Source organism: Scyliorhinus torazame, chromosome 10 (genome assembly GCF_047496885.1).
Source record: "Scyliorhinus torazame isolate Kashiwa2021f chromosome 10, sScyTor2.1, whole genome shotgun sequence".
Lineage (NCBI taxonomy): Eukaryota > Metazoa > Chordata > Chondrichthyes > Carcharhiniformes > Scyliorhinidae > Scyliorhinus > Scyliorhinus torazame.
This window is the reverse complement of record NC_092716.1, coordinates 119,240,765-119,267,077: the sequence shown is the minus strand read 5'-3', so window position 1 is coordinate 119,267,077 and position 26,313 is coordinate 119,240,765. Positions and strand designations below refer to the sequence as shown.

The following is a 26,313-nucleotide window of genomic DNA, read 5'->3' as shown; positions in this document are numbered from 1 at the left end:
TTCTTGATTTCTCGAGGAATTAAGGGCTATGGAGAGAGCGGGTAAATGGAGTTGAAATCAGCCATGATTGAATGGTGGAGTGGTCTCGATGGGCCGAATGGCCTTACTACCGCTCATATGTCTTATGGTCTTATGGGGCAGTAATTAGCCAGGTTGGAATTGTGTACAGGACACTCTTGGACAATTTTCCACATTGCCGGGTCGATGCCAGTGTTGTAGCTGTACTGGGATAGCTTGGCTAGGGGTATGGCAAGTTCTGGAGCATAAGTCGTCAAAACTCTTGCCGGAGTATTAAGAGGCCCATAACCTTTGCAGTATCGAGCGCCTTCAGCTGTTTCTTGATATCACGTGGAGTGAGAAGAGGAGTGAGAATCCTATGCCCCAGAGAGCACTCGATGCTGGGTCATTCACAGCCGAGTTACACAACCCTTTGATTGACCGGGGTCAGGCAGGAAAGTGGAGTTAAGTCAACAATCCGGTCAGCTATGATTGATTCAATGGCAAAGCAGGCTGGATGAGCTGAGTGGTCTATTCCTGCTCCTATTTCTTCTGATCATACACAATAATGAGACAAAGATCTAAATTTATGGTAATTAAAATAAACAGGCGAGGGCTTTCTTTTATTTTCCAACAACTTTAGAGAGCGGGCCTGAAAGTGTCCAATTTTCCATTTTCATTTCCATTTCCAAAACAAATTTCCATAAATTCCATAAAAAAAGTTAGATGTATGTCACAGAAATGTTTTGTAACGTTCGGAGTACCAGGTAAAATAAATGAATGATCCTAACTTCAATCATATTCCACTGTAATCACCTGAATGGGAATACTATCAAAAGGATGGCTAAATATTACTTCAAAAGGGAAATACACAGGAATAGTCAGGGATTGACTTTTACTTCTGGCTGATCCAGATAACAGGTGTTATGTGCTACGACACCAGCTACAAACTGTTACCATGGTTTTGCCAGTCCTTTGTGATACATGCAGATCTTCTTTTCGGGGTTGGCTACACTCTGATCACATTGTTTTCCTATCAGACCGTCTTTCCTATCAGACCTGAATCATCACCAAAAGACTATTGTTTTGGTGTACACAATGTTATCTCAGTTGTATCTATCTATTGTATTCAATCAAATATGGGCAGCACGGTGGCACTGTTGCTTCACAGCGCCAGGGTTTTGGCTTCAATTCCAGGTTTGGGTCACTATCTGTGCGGAGTCTGCACGTTCTCCCCGTGTCTGCATGGGTTTCCTCCTGGTGCTCCGGTTTCCTCCCACAGTCCAAAGAGGTGCAGGTTAGGTGGATTGGTCACGGAGTGTCCAAAGGTTTGGTGGGGTTGCTGGGTTATGGGGATAGGGTGGAAGTGGGCTTAGGTGGGGTGCTCTCTCAGGGGCTGGCCGAATGGCCTCCTTCTGTACTGTAGGGATTCTATGATTCTATGAATTGTCATTTTGAATCTAATTAAGTAATTGAAAAACAATTTCTGAGCCTGAATCTTCTCTATATTTGGAGCTAACGATAGACCCCATGACATTGAAGGCCAGGTTTAACATGGGCAGACATTTATTTTGGCGAAGAAACATTAACCATTACCCATTTCTGTTAATGCTGATTTGAAAGTTTCTGGTTCCAGTGTCTTCAGTGATTTCAGACAGAAACAACTGTCCTGACTCAATAGTTAGCACTGAATATAAGAATAAAAGCCCTTTTTAATAGAGGAGAAGGGCACCTGTAAACTCAAAGTCTAAACATCATCTTCAATTACTGAAATCAACATAAAAGAGAATAAACATAAGTGAATAACACCGGGTTAATGTTTAATCACCTTCTATTTACTTGAACTTCTCCTCTGTTTGAAGTGGTCCACGTTCATACGAACCACTGACTGCAATTTATTAAAGCTAGTTGCATTGCATGAAAGATTGTTAAATTTCTTTGTGAATGGTAGGGAGGCAGTGGCGCAGTGGTATTATTGCTGGACTAATAATCCAGAGTCATGCTCTGGGGACCCGGGTTCGAATTCCGCCCTGGCAGATGATGGAATTTGAGTGCAATAAAAATATGCAACAAAAAGTCTAAAGGTGACCATTAAACCATTGTCGGATGTCATAATAACCCAGCTGGTTCACTAATGTCCTTTAGGGAAGAAAATCTGTCGTCCTTACCTGGCCTAAATGTGACTCCAGATCCACAACAATAAATGCTGGCCCAGATAAAAAATGCATTCTTCATACAGTGCCATCAGATTATAGTGATTATAGTCAGGAATTCCCTTTCACATAAATGTGTTCACCATAAGTGACGTCTGCTATAATTCACTCAGTAAAGGAGGTTTATTCACAGAGTGTTATTCATCAACATCGGTTTATTCACAGACTGTACAATGCAAAGAATCCCTTTTCCTGCTCCCCCGTAGGTGGAAATGCTTTTTTAAGTAAGAATAACCTTTCCCTTCCATCATAAACAATTAGAGCCTGCACTTTAATGTGACAAGATTGCAACATTAACACTGTCCACCCGTAATCTGGGCACAAACCAATTGCGAGGTTTAAAAGATCTCAAAATTTGGGGTTTAAGTTAAGCAGATAATTTTCATTTTTATGCAAAGTAAAAGCCAAATCAAGAACTACATTTTTTCCCGATCACAGGTTTTAAACATGCTGTGTCTGCTCTGCATGAATGATGAAGAAATGTGTTGAAAGTTAAACTTTTACGTTGAAGTGAGAAATAAATGACGTGGAGTCAGTGTTTGTGCTGATCCATATTTTAATGAGATTTGGAAGGTAAGTGGGGTAATACAGTTGGTAAAATGAGGCACATTTCTGGGTCTAAACTTTGGATTGTGCGCACAAAGGAAACCCCAGGCCGTGAAGTTACTAGTTAGGGATGTTTGGATGTTTGGATATAATTAAAGTGCCACTCACCTTTAAAGTGCAAATAGAGCGTGTCATTCAGGTAAGGTGTCTGGTAGAGCTTCTGCTGTTTACAATGTTGCCGCAGGAACTGCTTTGTCATTCTGCCGAGGTAAAGGTAAGAATATTTCAGCTTCTCAGCCAAGCCATAATTCAGATCAAATGGAAAGAGAATGTAACCAATGTCCCCTCTAACCTTTCCTTGCTCGGACCAGCCTGTTGATTTGAAAACATAGCGGGCGGGATTCTCTGTCAGCGGAATCCTCGGATTCCCCGGCAGTGCACTCACGCCCGCAGATTTCCCGACGGCATGGGTTGCACAATGGGAAACCATGGCCGGCCGTGGGACAGGGGAACCTCCAGAAAATGAGTGCGGCAGAACGGAGAATCCCACCGACAATCTTTACATTTTTTGCACACTTGCAATAGCTTGTGGGAGGAAAGAAAGTACTGAGACAAGCAGTCAACACAACTGGTGAAGAGGTCATTACAGAGGCTTCTGGTGACAGCCATGGAGTGAGTGGTCACACATTTGGTGGCTCCCACATGAGCTGGAATTGCTTGGTCTTTTTTGACCCGATTTAAGATGGGTTTGCTGGTGGAGGTGCACGAGCACTGAGAAATAGTTGTGCCCCATTGGTGGGGCCGGTTTATGGCTTACTAGACGAGGAGTGGTAAGAGGCGTGAGTGCACTTTCTCGTTTCCTTCACCCATCTCAGTATCTTCATGTCGAGAAAGTGGGAGTGGGAACCGGATCAATAGGTCAGAAGGTGAAATAACAGGGGGAACTGTTATTCATCGGATGGGGTATTGAGTACAAGAGTCGGCAGGCCATGTTACAGTTGTATAAGACTTTGGTTAGGCCACATTTGGAATACTGCATGCAGTTCTGGTCGCCACATTATCAGAAGGATGTGGATGCTTTAGAGAGGGTGCAGAGGAGGTTCATCAGGATGTTGCCTGGTATGGAGGGTGCTAGCTATGAAGAAAGTTGAGTAGATTAGGATTGTTTTCATTGGAAAGACAGGGGTTGAGGGGGGACCTGATTGAGGTCGACAAAATTATGAGAGGTATGGACAGGGTGGGTAGCAACAAGCTTTTTCCAAGAGTGGGGGTGTCAATTACAAGGGGTCACAATTTCAAGGTGAGATGGGGAAGTTTAAGGGAGATGTGCATGGAATGTTTTTTATGCAGAGGGTGGTGGGTGCCTGGAACGCTTTGCAACCGGAGGTGGTAGAGGTGGATTAGGTTAGTACTTGGAACTGTGGTGTTGTTGCCATTACAGCGACTTGGTTGATGACATGACTGGCAGCTAAACTTTCCAGGATTTAGATGTTTAAGGCGAGATAGGGGGGTTGTAAAAGGGGTGGGGGAGTTGCACTGCTGTTGAAGGAGAATATCACAGCTCTACTCTGGGAGGGCACTTCAGAGGGCTCATGCAGCGATGCAATATGGGTAGAGCTCAAGAGTAGGAAGGGCGCAGTCACAATGTTGGGGGTTTACTACAGACCTCCCAACAGCCTGCGGGAGATAGAGGAGCAGATACGTAGGCTGAATTTGGAAAGGAGTAAAAGCAACAGGATTGTTGTGGCGAGATATTTTAACTTCCCCTATATTGACTGAGACTCACTTAGTGCCAGGGGCTTGGATGGGGCAGAGTTTGGAAGGAGCATCCAGGAGGGCTTCTTGAAACAATATGCAGATAGTCCAACTAGGGAAGGGGCCGTACTGGATCTGGTTTTGGGGAATGAGCCTGGCCAGGTGGTCGAAGTTTCAGTAGGGGAGCATTTTGGGAACAGTAACCATAATTCAGTATGTTTTAAGGTACTGTTAGGTAAAGATAAGTGTAGTCCGCGGATAAAGGTGCTAAATTGGGAGAAGGCTAATTCTAACAATATTCGGCAGGAACTGAAAAATCTAGATTGGGGCGGATGTTTGAGGGTAAATCAACTTCTAGCATGTAGGAAGCTTTCAAATGTCAGTTGTATGTTCCTGTGAAGAAGAATGGTAAGTATGGTAAGCTTCGGGAATCTTGGATAACAAGGGATATTGCAAGCCTCGTCCAAAAGTAAAAGGAAGCATTTGTAAGTGCTAGAAGGCTGGGAATAGAAAAAGCCCGTGAGGAATATAAGGAAAGTAGGAAGGATCTTAAGCAAGGAGCCGGGAAGGCTAAAAGGGGTCACAAAAGGTCATTGGCAAACAGGATTAAGGAAAATCCCAAGGCTTTTTACACATATATAAAGAGTAAGAAGGTAGTCAGGGAAAAGGTTGGCCCATTCAAGGACACTGGAGGGAATCTATGCGTGGAACCAGAGGAAATGGGTGAAGTACTGAATGAGTACTTTGCATCAGTATTCACCAAAGAGAAGGACTTGGCGGATGATGAATCAGGGGAAGGGTGTGTAGATAGTCTGGGTCACATTGAGATCAAAAAGGAGGAAGTGTTGGGAAAAACATTAAGGTAGATAAGGCTCAGGGTCTGATGGGAGCTACCCCAGAATACTGAGGGAGGCAAGGAAGGAAATTGCCTTGACAGAAATCTTTGAATCCTCACTGGCTATAGGCGAGGTCCCAGAGGACGAGAGAATAGCTAATGTTGTTTCTTTATTTAAGGAGGGTGTCAAGGATAATCCAGGAAATTACAGGTCGGTGAGCCTCACGTCAGTGGCAGGGAAATTATTGGACAGGATTCTTCGAGACAAGACTTACTCCCATTTGGAAGCAAATGGACGTATTAGCAAGAGGCAGCATGGTTTTCTGAAGAGGAGGTGGTGTCTCACTAACTTTATCGCGTTTTTTGAGGAAGTGTCTCACTAACTTGATAAGAGTTTTTCGAGGAGGTCACAAGGATGATTGATGCAGGTAGGGCAGTGGATTTTGTCTATATGGACTTCAGCAAGGCCTTTGACAAGGTCCCACATAGCAGACTGGTACAAAAGGTGAAGTCACAAGGGATCAGAGTTGAGCTGGCAAGATGGATGCAGAGCTGGCTCGGTCAAAGACAGAGGGTAGCAGTGGAAAGGTGCTTTGCTGAATGGAGGGCTGTGACTAGTGGTGTTCCACAGGAATCAGTGCTGGGACCTTTGCAGTTTGGAGTATATATAAATGGTTTGGAGGAAAATGTAATTTGTTTGATTAGTCAGTTTGCAGACTACATAAAGGTGGTGGAATTGTGGATGAGGATCATCCGAGGATTCAGCAGGTTATAGATCATTTGGCAACCTGGGCAGAGAGATGGCAGATGATGTTTAGTCCAGATAAAATGAAGTAATGCATTTTGTAAGGTCTAATACAGGTGGGAAATATACAGTAAATGGCAGAACCCTTCAGAGTATTGACAGGCAGAGGGATCTGGGTGTACAGGTCACTGAAAGTGGCAACACAGGTGGAGAAGGTAGTCAAAAAGGCATAAGGTATGCTTGCCTTCATCGGCCAGGGCATTGAGCGTAAAAATTGGCAAGTCATGCTGCAGCTGTATAGAACCTTAATTAGGCCACACTTCGAATATAGTGTCCAATTTTGGTCACCACACTGCCAGAAGGATGTGGAAGCTTTGGAGAGGGTACAGAAGTGGTTTATCAGGATGTATGGAGGGCATTAGCTCAGAATAGTGGTTGGATAAACTCGGTTTGTTCTCACTGGAACGACTGAAGTTGAGGGGCGACCTGATAGAAGTCTACAAAATTATGAGGGGCATAGACAGAGTGGATAGTCAGAAGCTTTTTCCCAGTGTGGAAGAGTCAATTATTAGGGGGACATGGGTGTAAGGTGCGAGGGGCAAGTATTAGAGGAGATGGGTGAGGTAAGTTTTTTTTTACAACAGAGAGCAGTAGATGCCTGGAACCCGCTGCCTGAGGAGGTGGTGGAACCAGGTGCGATAGTGACATTTATGGGGCGTCTTGACAAATACATGAATAAGATGGGAATAGAGGGATACGGACCCCAGAAGTGTAGAAGGTTTTAGTTTAGATCGGCAGCATGGCCAGGGCAGGCTTGGTGGACCGAAGGGCCTGTTCCTGTACTTTTCTTTGTTCTTTGTCTCCTAACCCCTTTTTATAATACAATAGTAAATTTCAAAAGAGAGTGGGATGAATACTTGACTCACAAAAACTGAAGGACTGTCGGGGAAGCATTAATTGCTGAGCTCTTTCAGAGCCAGCACAGCCAAAATAGGCTCAATGGCCTCCATCTGTATTGGGTTGATTTCATGATATAATGACACACACTGTCACTGATCAACGAAAATGATGTTAAAAAGAGCGAGCAACATGTCTTTGAAAGTTAATGAATAATCTGTCTCCTACCTCAGTAAGGATCCATGGGAAAAAGAACAGCTTGTTTGTAACAGGACAAGCTTCTCACCTGGGTCCTGAATCCTTCTTGGCTTTTTCCTGAGGTTTTCTGGATTTGAGTTCATGTATCTCCCTGCTCTTAGTTCTTTCTTGATCATTCAGCTGGTCACTCTTCTGCAGTTTACTTTCTCCTTCCCTTCTCACAGTTTTGGTTCCTTCACTGCTCACAGCTTCGGTTCCTTCACTGCTCACAGCTGCAGTGCCTTCACCGCTCACAGCTGCAGTGCCTTCACTGCTCACAGCTGCAGTGCCTTCACCGCTCACAGCTGCAGTGCCTTCACTGCTCACAGCTCCAGTGCCTTCACTGCTCACAGCTTCAGTGCCTTCACTTCTCACAGCTTCAGTGCCTTCACTGCTCACAGCTCCAGTGCCTTCACTTCTCACAGCTTCAGTGCCTTCACTGCTCACAGCTCCAGTGCCTTCACTGCTCACAGCTTCAGTGCCTTCACTGCTCACAGCTCCAGTGCCTTCACTGCTCACAGCTCCAGTGCCTTCACTGCTTACAGCTTCAGTGCCTTCACTGCTCACAGCTCCAGTGCCTTCACTGCTCACAGCTTCGGTGCCTTCACTGCTCACAGCTCCAGTGCCTTCACTGCTCACAGCTCCAGTGCCTTCACTGCTCACAGCTCCAGTGCCTTCACTACTCACAGCTCCAGTGCCTTCACTGCTCACAGCTCCAGTGCCTTCACTGCTCACAGCTTCAGTGCCTTCACTTCTCACAGCTTCAGTGCCTTCACTGCTCACAGCTCCAGTGCCTTCACTGCTCACAGCTTCAGTTCCTTCACTCCTCACAGCTTCAGTGCCTTCACTGCAGGAGAGCAGCTGATTTGCTGAAAATACATAAGCACAAGGTTTAGAGAATCTGGGCTTTGTGCAATCGCTCTCTCCCCACTCAGAGCATGCACTGGTGCCTGAACAAAATAGGGTGGGCAATATGTATAACCAACGGCAGACTATTAGCAAGGGGTGTAAGCAATATCAATATCACTGAGTGTGTGTAAGGTGTTTCATAGTATTATTGAGAGGCAGTGGGTGCATGGTAGATCTGCCACCTTCATTCAGATGTGTGCAAGCAAAGGGCAGCACAGTGGTTAGCACTGCTGCCTCACAGCACCAGGGACCCAGGTTCAATTCCGACCTTGCGTGACTGTCTGATGTGGAGTTTGCACTTTCTCCCCGTGTCTGCGTGGATTTCCTCCGGGTGCTCACGTGTCTTCCCACTGTCCAAAGATGTGCAGGTTAGATGGATCGGCCATGCTAAATTTCCCCTTTGTGACCAAAGATGTGTAGGTTAGGTGAGGTTGCAGGGATAGGGCGGGGGAGTGAGCCTGGGTGGGGTACTGTTTCAGAGGGTCAGTGCAGTCTCGATAGACCAAATGGCTTCCTTTTGCACAGTCGGAATTGAATTCTATTCTATGTTACAGAGGGTTGGAGTTAAGCAGTAAATTTTACTGAAAATAGATGCATGGAGTAAATCAGGAAGTATTATAGAGAGCCATGGATTTTATCAGGAGGTATTTCTGAGTGGGTGGAAGGAATATCAACAAGTCAGAATCAGAATAATATGAAAGAGGCCATTTGGACCACTGAATCCATGCTGTAAAGTCAATCCCATTCTCCCAATCTATTCCCCATGCCCTGCAAATTTATTTGGATAATCAAGTGACTATCCAAAATCCTCCTGAAATCATTGACCATCTACACTTCAACAACCCTCAAGGACAGCAGCTTCCATGCCATTACCACTTGTTGTACAAAAAATGTTCTTCCTCACATTACCCACGCATCACTGAGCCAAAAACATAAATCCGTGTTCCTGGTTTTTTGCCTTGCATATATTCAATGATTTAACTTCCATTGCTCTCTGGGGAAGAGAATTCCAAAGACTAATGGGCTGCTGAGAGAAGAAATTACTCATCGCTGTCTTATTTGGGTGATCCCATATGTTTAAACTGCGTCTCCTATTTCTCGATTCCCCCACGGGGAGAATCATTCTCTCAGCATCTACTCTGTTGAGTGCTCTCAGAATTTACATGTTTCAACAAGATCACCTTCCAGTCTTCTGAACTCCAATGTGAATAGGCCCAACCTGCTCAATTTTCCTGATAAGATTAGTCCAGTGAAGCTTCTCTAAAGTGCTTCCAATGCAATTGTATACCTCCTTAAAGAAAGTGACTAAAACTGTACACAGTCAATCTTGGTGCAGGGGAGACTCTTGGTGCAGTCTCCCCAATGCCCTGTGTAGTTGTAGAAAGATTTCCCTACTTTTATACTCCAACTCCCTTGCAATAAAGGCCAACATACCATTTTCCTTCTTAATTACTTGCTGGATCTGCTGCTAAACCTTTGTGAGTCATTTACAAGAACAGCCAAATCCCTCTGCGCTGCAGCATTCTTTAGTCTCTCTTCATTTAAATAGCATTCTGCTTATCTCTACTCTCTGCCAAAATGTAGAACCTCCCATTTTCCCATTTAATATTCAATTTTGTCCATCCCTCAACCAATATATATCCCTTTGTAGACTCTTTCTGTCCTCTTCACAATTTAGTTCCCACCTTTCTTTGTATCACCAACAGATTTAACTGCAATACACTCAGTCCCTTCATCCAAGTCATTAATATACATTGTAAATAGTAGAGGTCCCAGCACTGAATCCTGTGGCACTCCACTCATTATACTTTTGCCATCCTGTGATAACCCATTTATCCTGACTCCTTAGTTCCTGTTAGTTAGCCAGTCCTTTATCCATGCTAATGTATTACCCTAACACCAGAAACTGTTATCTTGTGCAGTAACATTGTGTGGCATCTTATTGTATGCCATTTGGAAATCCAACTACACATCTTTTGGTTCATATTATTCCATCCTGCTTGTCATATCCTCAAAAAACGCTAATCAATTGATGAAACATTATTTCCCTTTCATAAACAACGTGGATTTTACTTGATTGGATTTTATTTTTCTAAATGTCCTGCTGCTACTTCCTTCATAAAAGATCTAGCATTTTCCAGATGACAGATGTAATGGCTTATAGTTTTGGGCTTTCTGACACTCTCCTTTCTTAAATAATGTTGTTACATTTGCAGTTTTCCAGTCAGCAGCATTCGGGCATTTTGAAAGATTATAACCAATGCATCCATGATCTCTGCAGCCACTTCTTTTAATATCCTAGGAGCATTGTCATCAGTTCCAGGGTACAAAGAACAAAGAAATGTACAGCACAGGAACAGGCCCTTCGGCCCTCCAAGCCCATGCCGACCATGCTGCCTGACTAAACTACAATCTTCTACACTTCGGGTCCGTATCCCTCTATTCCCATCCTATTCATGTATTTGTCAAGATGCCCCTTAAATGTCACTATCGTCCCTGCTTTCACCACCTCCTCCGGTAGCGAGTTCCAGGCACCCACTACCCTCTGTGTAAAATACTTGCCTCGTACATCTACTCTAAACCTTGCCCCTCTCACCTTAAACCTATGCCCCCTAGTAATTGACCCCTCTACCCCGGGGAAAAGCCTCTGACTATCCACTCTGTCTATGCCACTCATAATTTTGTAGACCTCTATCAGGTCGCCCCTCAACCTCCTTCGTTCCAGTGAGAACAAACCGAGTTTATTCAACCGCTCCTCATAGCTAATGCCCTCCATACCAGGCAACATTCTGGTAAATCTCTTCTGCACCCTCTCTAAAGCCTCCACATCCTTCTGGATGTACTTGTCAGCTTTTAGTCCCTTTCGTTCTCCGAGTACTTTTTCTGCAGTGATCATGATTGTTTGCTTTAAGTACCAACCTCCTTTTTAATCCTTGCTTTTCTATTATTTTGGGGTGCTTTTGCATCTTCTGCTGTGAAGACAGATACAAATTACTTGTTGAAAGCCACTGTCATTTCCTGGTTCCCCATTATTCATTAGTCAATCACATCCTCTAAGGGACCAACGCTCTCGAAAGCTACTCTTTTCCTTTATTTAAACTTCTAGAAGCTTTGACTGTCTGTTTTTATATTTCTTGCTGGTCTTCTCTAATACAGGAATTTCGTCCTAATTTTTTTGTTGTCTTTTGCTGGTTTGTAAAATTTTTCCAATCTTCTGGGTTTTCCTTAATTAGCTGGGGATGGTGCATCCTTCTCAGAGTCTTGAATTCTCAATAGAATATATTTTTGTTGAGAGCAATGAAACAAATAAATAATTGTCTGCTATTGCTTCTCTACTGACATCTCAGTATTCATATGCGTGTAATCACCTTTATTGAAGTTTAAGACTTTAGTTCCTGACTTTAGACCATACTTCTCACCTTCAAATTGAATGTGAAATTCCATCATGTTATGATCACTCTTACCTCGATGATCCTTTACTATGAAGTATTTAACTAATCCTATCTCATAGCACATTACCAGGTCTAAAATAGCCTACCATATGGTTGGTTTCCAGAATATAGAGCTCCAAGAAACTGTCTTGAATACATTCTATGAACTTGGTTCAAACATGAACAAAAAAGCTGAATTCCAGAGGTCAGTTGAGAGTGACATCAAGATCGAGTATGGCTTCAAGGAGCTCTAGCAAAACTGGAGTCAACGAGAATCAGGGGGAAGCTCCTCCACTGGTTGGAGTCATACCTAACACAAAGGTAGATGGTTGTGGTTGTTGGAGGTCCATAAGACCATAAGACATAGGAGCATAATTAGGCCACTCAGCCCATTGAATCTGCTCCGCATTCAATCATGGCTGATATTTTTCTTATCCCCATTCTCCTGCCTTCCCCCCATAACCCCTGACCTCCTTATTAATCAAGGTCAATCATCTCAGTTCCAGGACATCATTGCAGGGGTTCCTCAGGGTAGTGTGCTGGGTCCAACTATCTTCAGCTGCTTCATCAATAGCCTTCCTTCTAACATAAGATCAGAAGTGAGGAGATTTGCTGATGGTTGCTCAATATTCAGCATCATTTGTGACTCCTCATATACTGAAGATGTACTGATCTCATCCTGTATTAACAGAGCTACCCAATCTCCTTGTGCTTTCTTTCTGTCCTTCCAAAATGTAAAATACCCATGAGTATCAGGTCCAACCAGAAATCACTTTGCAACCGTGTCTCTGTAATGGCTATTGGATCATACAAATTACCTAATGGCAGCTGCCTCTAGCAGTGCACTAACTAACACTGAACTTGTTTAATATACAGCCCATCAGAAAGCATTCCAATGAGGGTGTGGGATATATAATAGAGTTTCTGTCAAGAGAATGGGATATATTGAGTGATATTGTTAGAAGTTGGGGCATTTAATAGACAAAGGTGGATTATTACAGTATTTATTGTTCTCGACATGCTGCATGTAAGGCTGGTGATTTTCTGCTCCTCAACGATCAGGCAATCCCAATTCATGATCACTATTGCAGCCATCTGGGATGGCCACTTATGAAGGGAAACATGGCCACTCACAAAGGGAAATATGGCCACTTGCAAAGAATCAAGGGAAATATGGCCAATGCAGGATCCAGACGAACTCAGAGCTTAAGTGTATATTTGCCACTAGAGAACCAGACACTATCAAAACCCCCAGCCGATTTACATTCTAATGGCCCATTTCCCCTTGACAAAAGACTTGTACTCAGGTATCAGATACAGATCCAGACACATTGGCGCCACTCCCTTCACCCAGGAAGCCCAAACAGCCAAGGTCAATGACCGCTCAGGACATACCCAGCCATCTAGGCACCGGCCCCTTTATTGGCTCAAATCGAAGGCAGTAATTCAAGCCTGCTGAATGATTGGGTTCAAACCTAAGGACCGCCGAGAAGAGTGCGAAACCCCAAACAGAATAAAGAGAGACACTGCCATGTGTTCGATCTCTTTTGGCCCTGGCACTCTTCGGCCCGGCCTATACCTGAAGCCAACTGCAGCCCCACGACCAGAAGCAAGTTCAAGATCAACGACCGCTACCAAACGGATGAGCCCAGCAGAACCGAAGTCACTTCTCCAGACCCAGCCACTCCAGACCCAAACAAAGGCCTTGTTCCTCTCCTAAAGCCGGGTGCCTGAAATTAAGTACAGGTTGTTGTAGTGTTGGGTGTAATTTAGCTTGTAATGTTTTTATGTTGCCTGTGTGAGTTAATCTTGTATGTAAATAAACTATTATTGAACTTGAACTAACTAACTGGTTGTTGGGTCTTTGATCGATACCCGTTTGAACCTTGTGGTGGTATCATTTGATACCTGGCGTCTCTGAAAGTAATGTCCTCATTAATAACTTTCAGATTAATATCTGAAAGTAGATACTCCAGATTTGGCAACACTATATTAGTGGGAGATGTTTCTGTTTTGTTCAGAACCCAGAAGAGCCAATGTTCACACTACACACAAAACCGAAAGTTAAAGAAAGACTGGGTAAATAATGAAATGTCTATTGGCAGTGTTCTGCCCACATCAGGGTCATTTCACTGAAATAATTGGGTGAGAAATGGTGTCAACTGGCGGAATCTGTACCCTCGACAAAAGTTGCCGGGTAGCAGCCGCTTAAACTCAATGTGTGACCATCACTTCTAGAGGTTTCTTACTCACCCTGCCGATCCTCAATCTCCAGCTGTACTATCTCATCTCCCACTGGTGACAAAGTGACTGCTGGAATAACTGAGCTGTGATTTAAAGAGCAACAAAATACATATTAAAACATCCTATTACAAATTGTTCATCCCTGACAGTCTAATATCTGAACTAAGAATAATCAGTGTTGCTAATCTCAGTACATTTTTACATGTCTTCCCAGACGTATCTATGTCACAAAACTAGGTGGGATACAAGGAGGCCCCAAGGGAACTTCAACGGGCTTAGTGAAATGAATTGAAAGTCACATAGTCCCCGAGGACCATAGGTTGCTCTCCCCTTTGAGAGCTGGTGGTGATTTAACTTGAGGGTCAGCACACCTCAGGCAAGCAGCAAGGTTGAATTCATGAACCTTCATGAATAATCTCAGCCAGTACGCAACTGAACCCATGCTGTTGCATCGCTCCACATCACAAACCAACCATCCAGCAAACTGAACCATCTGACCTCCATTTTGAAAGGGCAGACGGAATATAATGTAAATATATGTGAGGCTATCCACCTTGGGAGAAAAAACAGAAAGAAAATCTACTTCTGGAATAGAGGCCGCACTTGGAATATTACACACAATTCTGGTTGCCCCTGGCGACCAGAACTGCATGCAGTATTCCAAATGTGGCCTAACCAAAGTCCTATACAACTGTAACATGAACTGCCGACTCTTGTACTCAATACCCCTTCCGATGAAGGCAAGCATGCTGTCTGCCTTCTTGACCACTCTATCGACCTGCGTTGCCACCTCCAGGGTACAATGGAGCTGAACTCCCAGATCACTCTGTACATCAATTTTCCCCAGGACTCTTCCATTGACCGTATAGTCCGCTCTTGAATTAGATCTTCCAAAATGCATCACCTCGCATTTGCCTGGATTGAACTCCATCTACCATTTCTCTGCCCAAATCTCCAATCTATCTATATTTTGCTGTATTCTCTGACAGTCCTCCTCGCTATCTGCAACTCCACCAATATTAGTATCATCTGCAAACTTGCTAATCAGACCACCTATACCTTCGTCCAGATCATTTATGTATATCACAAACAACAGTGGTCCGAGCACGGATCCCTGTGGAAGACCACTAGTCACCTTTCTCCATTTTGAGACACACCTTTCCACCACTACTCTCTGTCTCCTGTTGCCCAGCCAGTTCTTTATTCATCTAGCTAGTACACCCTGGACCCCATACGACTTCATTTTTTCCATCAACCTGCCATGGGAAACATTATCAAACGCCTTACTGAAGTCCATGGATATGACATCTACTGCCCTTTCCTCATCAATGAACTTTGTCACTTCCTCAAAGAAATCTATTAGGTTTGTAAGACATGACCTTCCCTGCACAAAACCATGCTGCCTATCACTGATAAGTCTATTTTCTTCCAAATGTGAATAGATCCTACCCCTCAGTATCTTCTCCAACAGTTTGCCTACCACTGACTTCAAGCTCACAGGTCTATAATTCCCTGGATTATCCCTGCTACCCTTCTTAAACAAAGGGACAATATTAGCAATTCTCCAGTCCTCCGGTACCTCGCCCGTGTTCAAGGATGCTGCAAAGATATCTGTTAAGGCCCAGTTATTTCCTCTCTCACTTCCCTCAGTAAACTGGGATAGATCCTATCAGGACCTGGGGACTTGTCCACCTTAATGCCTTTTAGAATACCCAACACATCCTCCCTCCTTATGCCGACTTGACCTAGAGTAATCAAACATCTATCCCTAACCTCAACATCAGTCATGTCCCTCTCCTCGGTGAATACCGATGCAAAGTACTCGTTAAGAATCTCACCCATTTTCTCTGACTCCACGCATAACTTTCCTCCTTTGTCCTTGAGTGGGCCAACCCTTTCTCTAGTTACCTTCTTGCTCCTTATATATGAATAAAAGGCTTTGGGATTTTCCTGAACCCTGTTTGCTAAAGATATTTCATGACCCCTTTTAGCCCTCCTGATTCCTCGTTTCAGATTGGTCGTACATTCCTGATATTCTTCCAAAGCTTTGTCTGTCGTCAGTCGCCTAGACCTTATGTATGCTTCTTTTTTCCTCTTAGCTAGTCTCACAATTTCACCTGTCATCCATGGTCCCCTAATCCTGCCATTTCTATCCCTCATTTTCACAGGGACATGTCTGTCCTGCACTCTAATCAACCGCTCTTTAAAAGCCTCCCACATATCAAATGTGGATTTACCTTCAAACAGCTGCTCCCATTCCACATTCCCCAGCTCCTGCCGAATTTTGGTATAGTTGGCCTTCCCCCTATTTAGCACTCTTCCTTTAGGACCACTCTCGTTTTTGTCAATGAGTATTCTAAAACTTACGGAATTGTGATCCCTATTCCCAAAGTAATCCCCGACTGAAACTCCAACCACCTGGCCGGGCTCATTTCCCAACACCAGGTCATGTATGGCCTCTTCCTGAGTTGGACTATTTACATACTGCTCTAGAAAACCCTCCTGGATGCGCCTTACAAATTCTGCTCCATCTAGACCTCTGACACTAAGTGTATCCCAGTCAATGTTGGGAACATTAAAATCTCCCATCACCACCACTCTGTTGCTCCTACATCTTTCCATAATCTGTTTACATATTTGTACCTCTATCTCACGCTCACTGTTGGGAGGTCTGTAGTGCAGCCCCAACATTGTTACCGCACCCTTCCTATTTCTGAGCTCTGCCCATATCGCCTCACTGCTCGAGTCCTCCATAGTGCCCTCCTTAATCACAGCTGTGATATCCTCTCTGACCAGTATTGCAACTCCTCCACCCCTTTTACCTCCCTCACTATCCCACCTGAAGCATCAATATCCTGGGACATTTAGTTGCCAATCATGCCCTTCCCTCAACCAAGTCTCAGTAATAGCAATAACATCATACTCCCAGGTACTAATGCAAGCCCTAAGTTCATCTGCCTTACCTACTACACTTCTTGCATTATAACAAATGCACCTCAGACCACCAGTGCCTTTGCGTTCATCATCTGTTCCCTGCCTACTCTTCCCCTTAGTAACGCTGACTTCATGATCTAGTTCCTTACAGGCTTTAGTTACTACCTCCCGACTGTCCACTAACCTCCTCATTTGGTTCCCATTGCCCTGCAACATTAGTTTAAACCCTCCCCAACAGCGTTAGCAAAAGCACCCCCAAGGACATTGGTTCCAGTCCGGCCCAGGTGTAGACTGTCCAATTTGTAGTAGTCCCACCTCCCTCAGGACCGGTCCCAAAGTCCCAAAAATCTGAAACTCCTCCATCCTGCACCATCTCTCAAGCCACGCATTCATCCTGCCTATTCTTTCATTTCTACTCTGACTACCACATGGCATTGGTAGCAATCCTGAGATTACTACCTCTGAGGTCCGACTTTTTAACTTGGCTCCTAACTCCCTAAATTCTGCTTGTAGGACCTCATCCCGTTTTTTACCTATATCATTGGTGCCTATATGCACCACAACAACTGGCTGTTCACCCTCCCCCTTCAGAATGTTCTGCAGCCGATCTGAGACATCCTGACCCGTGCACCTGGGAGGCAACATACCATTCGGGAGTCTCGTTTTCGACCACAGAACCACCTTACTCCCCTTACAATTGAATCCCCTGTGACTATAGCCCTTACACTTTTTCCCACCCTTCTGTCCAGCAGAGCCAGCCACGGTGCCATGAACCTGGCTACTGCTGCCTTCCCCTGCTGAGCCATCTCCCCCAACAGTATCCAAAACGGTATACCTGTTTTGGAGGGAGATGACCGCAGGGGACACCTGCACTGACTTCCTGCTTTTTCTCTGCCTTTTGGTCACCCATTCCCTTTCTCCCTCAGCAATCCTAATCTGTGGTATGACCAATTCGCTAAACGTGCTATCCACGACCTCCTCAGCATCGCAGATGCTCCAAAGTGAGTCCATCCGCAGCTCCAGAGCCGTCATGCGGTCTAACAAGAGCTGCAGCTGGACACACTTCCCGCACATGAAGGAGGCAGGGACATCAGCCACGTCCTTGAGCTCCCACATTGAGCAAGAGGAGCATAACACGGTTCTGAGATCTCCTGCCATTTTTAATCTTAACTTAGTCCAACTATAATATCAAATTATAGATAAATGAAAAAGGAAAAAAAAAAGAAAAATTGTTACCAATCACACGATTAAAAAAAAAATATAGAAATAGAAAAACCCTACCTTATCAACACACCTCAGGGGAAAGAAAAAGTACTTACCAGTCACTAGCCAATCACTTACCTGCTGGCTGTGACATCACGGTTCAACTTCTTTCTACTTCTACCTGCCCTTGAGTCTCCCTCTTGATCTTTACTCAGCTGGGATCCTTACCGTAACTGTTTTTTTTTGGTTAGAGGAGGAGGTAGGGAGGGAAACACTGAAGAAGTGTTTGGAGTTTAACTGTCAGTTGACAACAGCTCCTCCACAAACCACCTTCTGGATACAGTGACCGCAATGCACTGATGCAAATTTTTCCCACAACAGCCAATCAACGGCTCCGCTCTGCTGCCCTCTGCAGGGTTTATATTCTGTGGGGAGCTCCTCCAATTAGGAGGGAGCTCTGCCCCTTAGTCACCTGAGTAGTTCATACTCAGGTGTGTAGGAGGGGAGCGGATGCTAAACAGCTCTGTCCCTGTCGAGGGTCGCAACAGGAACCATTCCAGAGTCCAAAGAATTTTGGAAAATGACCACTTTCGATATCTTTTTCAAAGAGCAAGTAGAACCATAATGAGCCAAATCTTCCATCAGTAAAGGGTGATTCTATGATATGGGAAACGATACTGTCAATAATTAATTAAAAAATAAAAGCTAATTACTGCGGATGCTGGAATCTGAAACCAAAAAGAAAATGCTGGAAAATCTCAGCAGGTCTGGCAGCATCTGTAGGGAGAGAAAAGAGCTAACATTTCGAGTCCAGATGACCCTTTGTCAAAGTTGATTCAAATTAATTAAAAAACACGGGCCAAAAGAATCAACAAGGCTTTTGAAGTTAAAGAACAGCGTTATCCTCCCCCACTTCAGAAGACTCTTAAATGTTAAGGATAATAGCGACTCAGGTTAAACTCACATGGATCCCAAGCCCTTCTTGGTCTCTTCTTTGTGTTTTGTTGAATCAAGTTCATTTATCTCCACGCTTTTAGCTCCTTCCTGATCAGGCAGCCGCTCATCTCTCTGCAGTTTACTTTCTCTTTCACTTCTCACAGGTTTGCTTTCTTCACTGAAGGAGGGCTGCTCAGTTACTGAAAGTGCTTTAGCCCAAGAAATACAGAAAATTAGGTTTTGTGAAATCGCTCGCACCCAACTCAAAACATATGCTGGCATGTGAATGAAATGGGATGGGCAATGAGAGTAATGCTGAAAAGGGTGTGAGGGGTAATAATGTCAATGAGAGCGTGTTTTACTGAAAGGGATGTGGGCTATCATCCAGTGGTACTGCGCGCCACGTAGATTTTATTAGGAAGCTTTACTGACATTAATGAAACAGGTGGGGATACCTCAGTTAAGTATTACTGAGGCAAAATTGGACTATATCACCAAGCACAAATCGGAGCGGGTGTATCAGAGAGCATGAGAGAGAGGTGTGGCGTTTATATGGAGCTTTACCAAGGTAGCCTTGGGCCCTATCTGTGAGATATGCCCGAGTAGTGTCAAAGAACATTATAGTAATAAATATGACATCTATCACACAGAATTAAAATGATGGGAGTGCGATATATTAGAGAACGTTATTATACAGGGTTATGGAAAATGTTCCAGAGTAATTGTAATAGGTTGTGTGATATATTCCTGGGAAGGAAGTTAGAGTGGTATTTTGGGTTTTATCAGGTATATTGGTATGGTCTCCTGCATTGGGAATAGGATATACGAGAACGGGATTGTGCATGATTTTCGGTCATGCATTAGTTACAGATGAGGTTATCACAGTATTTGTTGTTCTGCAGCTTGATAGGGATATTGCAGGTTGGTCCAATACTGCAAGGTTGGAATGTTTTCTGTAGCCGCAGTCAATCAGTTCACAATACATGTTCCCAGCAGTTTTCAGAGAAAATATTTTCCTTTTGCTCAGAAAATCACAAGAGCTGAGGCCCAAACTACACACACAGTCGAGGTTAAAGAAAGAGTGGGTATATACTGGAGTGTCTTTTAGGAATGCCTGCCCACATCAGGGTTGTTTCATTGAAATTAATGCAGTGAAAGATGGTGTTAACGAAAGGCTCTGTACACAAGCGGCTGTGTAGCAGTTGCTTAAATGCAACGGTCTGACTATCACTTTTTAAGGCCTCTTACTCACCCTGGTGATCCTCAGTTTCTGTCTGCACTTCCCCATCTCCCTTTGCCGACAAAGTGACTGCGGTAATAACTGAGCTGTGATTTAAACAATAATAAACAAAATATTAAAACATTTCATTATAAACTCTGTCGTTCCTCTTCATCACTGACAGCCTAATATGCTGGGCAGCACAGTAGGATAATGGTTAGCACAGTTGCTTCACAGCTCCAGGGTCTGTAGCCATCTGGGATGGCCACTTGCAACTAAGTACAGAGCAACTCGCAAAGACTAATGGGTAAAATGGACAAGCCAAGAGTCAGGCAGGCTCAGAGCCTGAAATGCATATTTGTCAGCAAAGTCCAGACGGCATCGAAACTCCGTCCAATTAGCATGTTAATCAGGCCGATTAGCAGCTAATGGCCCATCTTCCCAACTGGTACTCCAGCAACCGGGACAGTCCCAGACATTTCGGCGCCACTCCCTGTCCAAGGGAAACACAAACAACGGGGTCAATGACCGCTTGGGACACGCCCAGCCATCCAAATTCCCGCCCACTTATTGGCTAAGGAATCGAACGGAGTGATCAGGGATCACCCAATTAGTAAGGCCCAAATCGAAGGACCGCCCAAAAGAGCGCGAATGTCCCCCTAGTATAAAGGAAGAGTTTGCCATATGCTCGCTCTCTTTTGGCCTTGGTACCCCGGTCACGGCCATTGCCAACTGCAGCAACACCAGAAGCAAGCTCAAGTTCAACGCCCACTACCAGAAGGACGTGCCCCGCTGAGCAGCAGTTACCCCTTCGAACCCAACAGATCCTGAATTGAACAGCGGCCACTGTTTCCTGACCTGAAAAGGGTGCCCGAAGTTAAGTACAGGTTGTCTTAGTGATAGGTGTAGTTAACTAGTGGTGTTTATGTTGCATGACTGATTGTCTGTAAATAAAGTACCCTTGACCTTGAACTAACTAACTGGTGTTTGGCTCTTGGATCGATAGCCGGTTAAAACTTGTGGTGGTATCCTTCGATATCTGGCGACACTAAGCATTCGGACATAGACAATATAGAAAGAAGGCAGTTCCACTTTGGTTTAGTGGTTAGTATCCCCGCTTGTCACGCGGGAGACCGGGGTTCAATTCACGGACGGGGAGAGTTTGTACCTTCCCAGAAAACAACAGTGATCTTTTTGGGCAGCACGGTAGCATTGTGGATAGCACAATTGCTTCACAGCTCCAGGGTCCCAGGTTCGATTCCGGCTTGGGTCACTGTCTGTGCGGAGTCTGCACATTCTCCCCGTGTGTGCGTGGGTTTCCTCTGGGTGCTCTGCTTTCCTCCCACAGTCCAAAGATGTGCAGGATAGGTGGATTGGACATGATAAATTGCCCTTAGTGTCCAAAAAAGGTTAAGTGGGGGTTACTGGGTTACGGAGATAGGGTAGATACGTGGGTGCTCTTTGTAAGGGCCGGTGCAGAGTCGATGTGCCGAATGGCTTCCTTCTGCACTGTAAATTCTATGATTCTAATGTCTCTGAACTAAAGTTAACCAGTGATGTTAATCTCAAAACACTTTTACAGATCTTCCCATTCCTGTTCAGCCTTTTTGGTTGATTAACATGACACCAACAGCACTGAGCAAAACACTTTCATAGCCAGTGTGAATTAATATCGCCCTGTTCCCACCTCCCCTTTCTGTTATTGAAACCCTGACCAATTCCTTCATCAACTGAAGGCTTGACTTATCGAATATCCTTACAGTAGTCCCTCAAACTCAATTATCCACATTCATGAACTCATCCAAAACTCTACATCCAACATCCTTGCTAAGTTCTGCATACGTATCACCTGCCCCGATCACTTCGTTGCCAGTGTCCCTCGGGCGCTCTCCGTCTCCAGTTCAAAATTCACACCAAGGCCTCCACCCAGCCTCGAATAAACTGCAAGTAGCCATCACACTAATAATAGCGCTCCTCACCACTCATACCTTAAAGAGGAACAGTAACCTCCCCATGGGAAATGCAGGAATACGTTAAATGCAAAAAGAATGCAAGTCTATGACAATAGAAATTAACTGAAAATAAATCTCAAGAAGAATAATCAACAAGGTTTTTGAAGTTAAAGGGTAGTGTTATGGGCCAGGGTTTCGAGAACCCCAAAGTGTATCATGGAGTTCACCTGACCCACAACTTTAAATAGATTTTGGTTATGGGGAGCACAAGGGGCCCCACTTTACAGGTGTGATGCAAAAAAGAGTGGCTAAGGTGAATATTGGTCTTTTGGAAGATGAGAAGGGAGATTTAATAATAGGAGACGGGGAAATGGCTGAGGAGCTGAGCAGGTTTTTTGGGTCAGTATTCACAGTGGAAGACACAAATAACATGCCAGTGACTGATGGAAATAAAGATATGATAGGTGAGGACCTTGAGATGATTGTAATCATTAAGGAGGCAGTATTGGGCAAGCTAATGGGGCTAAAGGTAGACAAGTCTCCTGGCCCTGATGGGTGCATCCCAGAGTGTTAAAAGAGATGGCTAGGGAAACTTTGGTTGTAGGGAGAATGCTGGAATCTATCATTAAGGAGGAAATAGCGGGGCACCTGGAGGGAAATTGTCCCATTGGGCAGACGCAGCATGTGTTCACAAAGGGTAGGTCGTGTCTGACTAATTTGGTAGAAGTTTTTGAGGACGTTACCAGTGCAGTAGATAACGTGGATAAGGGTGTGGTATATCTGGATTTCCAGAAAGCTTTTGACAAGGTGCCACACAAAAGGTTGCTGCATAATCTAAAGATGCATGGCATTGAGGGTAAAGTGGTAGCATGTGTAGAGGATTGGCTAACTAACAGAAAGCAGAGAGTGGGGATAAATGGGTGTTTCTATGGTTGGCAACCTGTAACTAGTGGGGTCCCTTAAGGATCAGTGTTGGGCCCGCAGTTGTTCACAATTTACATAGATGATTTGGAGTTGGGGACCAAGTGCAATGTGTCAAAGTTTGCAGACGGCACTAAGATGAGTGGTAAAGCAAAAAGTGCAGAGAATATCAGAAGTCTGCAGAAGGATTTGGATAGGTTAGGTGAATGGGCTAGGGTCTGGCAGATGGAATTCAATGTTGCCAAGTGTGAGGCTATCCATTTTGGGAGGAATAACAGCAGAATGGATTATTATTTAAACGGTAAGATGTTAAAACATGCTGCTGTGCAGAGGGACCTGGATGTGCTGGTGCAACAGGTGATTAAGAAGGCTAATCGAGTTTTGTCTTTCATTGCTAGAGGGATGGAGTTCAAGACTAGGGAGGTTATGCTGCAATTGTATAGGGTGTTGGTGAGGCCACATCTGGAGTATTGTGTTCAGTTTTGGTCTCCTTACCTGAGAAAGGACATATTGGCACTGGAGGGAGTGCAGAGGAGATTCACCAGGTTGGTCCCAGATTTGAGGGGATTAGATTATGACGAGAGGTTGAGTAGACTGGGACTGTACTCATTGGAGTTTAGAAGGATGCGGGGGGATCTTATTGAAACATATAAAATTATGAAGGGAATAGATAGGATAGATGCGGGCAGGTTGTTTCCACTGGTCGGGGAAAGCAGAATTAGGGGGCATAGCCTCAAAATAAGGGGAAGTAGATTTAAGACCGAGTTTAGGAGGAACTTCTTCACCCAAAGGGTTGTGAATCTCTGGAATTCCTTGCCCAGTGAAGCAGTTGAGGCTCCTTCTTTAAACGTTTTTAAGAAAAAGATAGATACCTTTCTAAAGAATAAAGGGATTCGGGGATATGGTGTACGGGCTGGAGAGTGGAGCTGAGTCCACAAAGATCAGCCATGATTTCATTAAATGGCGGAGCAGGCTTGAGGGGCCAGATGGCCTACTTCTGTTCCTAGTTCTTATGTTCTTATAACAGAGATCAAAGAGTATTTTTAAACAAAAGCAATGTTTATTCTATGAATCCAGTTAACATTTTTAAACACACATCTTAACAACTAACAACACCAATAATCCCCACAGATACAATATTCTATAAGTAACCCTTAATCTTTCCTTGCAACATCCATAAGACAAATACCCTCTTCAACACAGACACCAGGTTTAAATTCTCTACTGACAGCAGTTATCACTGTTAAATTAGCAAATGACTTGAAGACATTCCATTCATGCAGAAATAAATCAGAATTATACCTGGTTTTGCTAGATGCAGCTCCCAAACTGCAAAACGAAACCAAACACACCCTGTAGCTGCCAGCCCAAAGCAAAAGTAAAGCAGACAGTCCAGCTCCACCCACACTCTGACATCACTGCAACTATTTGACAAACACCCATTTCTTAAAGGTACACCCACTACAGCTATTTGATAAATACCCATTTCTTAAAGGTACACCCACTAATTTTGGCGGCCCAGGCGATTCTCCCAACCGGCGTGGGAGTGGAGAATCGCGCCCTCTGTTTCCAGTTCAGAATTCAAGCCAAGGCCTCCTCTCAGCCTTGATTAATCCCCTGCAAGTATCCACCACACTAATAACACTATAGCGCTCCTCACCACTCATAACTTAAAGAGGAACAGTAACCTACACCTGGGAAATGCAGAAATCCATTAAATGCAAAAAGAATGCAAGTCTGTGACAATAGAAAATAACTGAAAAGAGATCTCAAGAAGAATAATAAATAAGGTTTCTAAAGTTAAAGGATATTCTCGTCCCTCCTCATGACAGGATATTGTTGGAACAAAGACAATAGTAACTCGGGTTTAACATAACAATCGCCCCACCTGAACCCTGAGTCCTTCTTGGTTTGTTCCTCATGTTTTGTTGAATTGTGTTCATTTATCTCCACGCTTTCAGCTCCTTCCTGATCAGGCAGTTGCTCACTTCTCTGCAGTTTACTTTCTCCTTCACGTCTCACAGGCTCACTTTCTTCACTGAAGGAGGGCTGCTCAGTTGCTGTAGGTGCATTAGCACAAGAAATACAGAAAATTAGGTTTTGTGAAATCACTCCCTCCCAACACGTATGCTGGCATGTGAATGAAATGGGATGGGCAGTGAGAGTAATGCTGAAAAGGTTGTGAGAGGTAATAGTGTTTCACTGAAAGGGATGTGGGTTATCATCCAGTGATACTGAGAGCCATGTAGATTTTATTTGGAAGTATTACTGACATTAATGAGACAGGTGGGGATACCTCAGTAAGTATTACAGAGATAAAATTGGACTATATCAGCAAGCACAAAACGGAGCAGGTGCATGAGAGAGCATGAGAGAGAGGTGTGGTGTTTATCATGGAGCTTTTCCAAGGTAGCGTTGGGCCCTGTCTGTGTCTTCTACCAAGAGTGTTAGGCATATCAAAGAGCATTACAGTAATAAATATGACATCTATCACACAGAATTAAAATGATGGGAGTGGGATATATTAGGGAATGTTGTTGTTCAGGGTAATGGAAAATGTTCCAGAGTTATTGTAATAGGTTGTATGATATATTCCTGGGAAGGGAGTGTGATAAATTAGAGTGGTATTTTGGGTTTTATCAGGTATATTGGTATGTTTTCCTGCGTAGGGAGTGGGTTATAGGAGAATGGGATTGTGCACGTTTTTGGGTCATTTATTAGTTACAGATGAGGTTTTAGTATTTGTTGTTCTGCAGCTTGATAGGAATATTGCCTGTTGGTGCAGTGCCACAATGTTGGAATGTGTTCTGTAGCTGCCGTCTATCAATTCACAATACATGTTCCGAGCTGTTTTCACAGAAAATGTTTCCCATTTCTTCAGAAACTCACAAGAGCCGAAGCTCACATCGCACACACAATCAAGGTTGTAGAAAGAGTGGGTATATAATGTATATAATACGGTGTGTTAGCTTTTATTGGTAGAGGGATTGAGTTTAGGAGCCATGAGGTCATGTTGCAGCTGTACAAAACTCTGGTGCGGCCGCATTTGGAGTATTGCGTGCAATTCTGGTCGACGCATTATAGGAAGGATGTGGAAGCATTGGAAAGGGTGCAGAGGAGATTTACCAGAATGTTGCCTGGTATGGAGGGAAGATCTTATGAGGAAAGGCTGAGGGACTTGAGGCTGTTTTCGTTAGAGAGAAGAAGGTTAAGAGGTGACTTAATTGAGGCATACAAGATTATCAGAGGATTGGATAGGGTGGACAGTGAGAGCCTTTTTCCTCGGATGGTGATGTCTAGCACGAGGGGACATACCTTTAAATTGAGGGGAGATAGATA

At 44.1% G+C, this 26,313-nt stretch overlaps 1 protein-coding gene across 3 annotated transcripts in view; it reads right to left on the bottom strand.

Annotated features, from left to right (window-relative positions):
* The window catches only part of dnaaf1 (dynein axonemal assembly factor 1), a 281,897-nt gene that overhangs the window by 172,186 nt on the left and 83,398 nt on the right, over positions 1–26,313 (bottom strand). For 2 of the 3 annotated variants that reach the window (XM_072518667.1, XM_072518668.1), the window contains 6 exons: positions 24,863–25,034; positions 20,135–20,208; positions 18,911–19,091; positions 13,819–13,892; positions 7,275–8,094; positions 2,925–3,016 (listed from right to left, as the gene is read on the bottom strand). In XM_072518667.1, coding sequence (XP_072374768.1) covers positions 2,925–3,016; positions 7,275–8,094; positions 13,819–13,892; positions 18,911–19,091; positions 20,135–20,208; positions 24,863–25,034 — 1,413 coding nt within the window. The remainder of the gene's footprint in view (positions 1–2,924; positions 3,017–7,274; positions 8,095–13,818; positions 13,893–18,910; positions 19,092–20,134; positions 20,209–24,862; positions 25,035–26,313) is intronic. The other variant, XM_072518669.1, reaches the window with a different exon arrangement.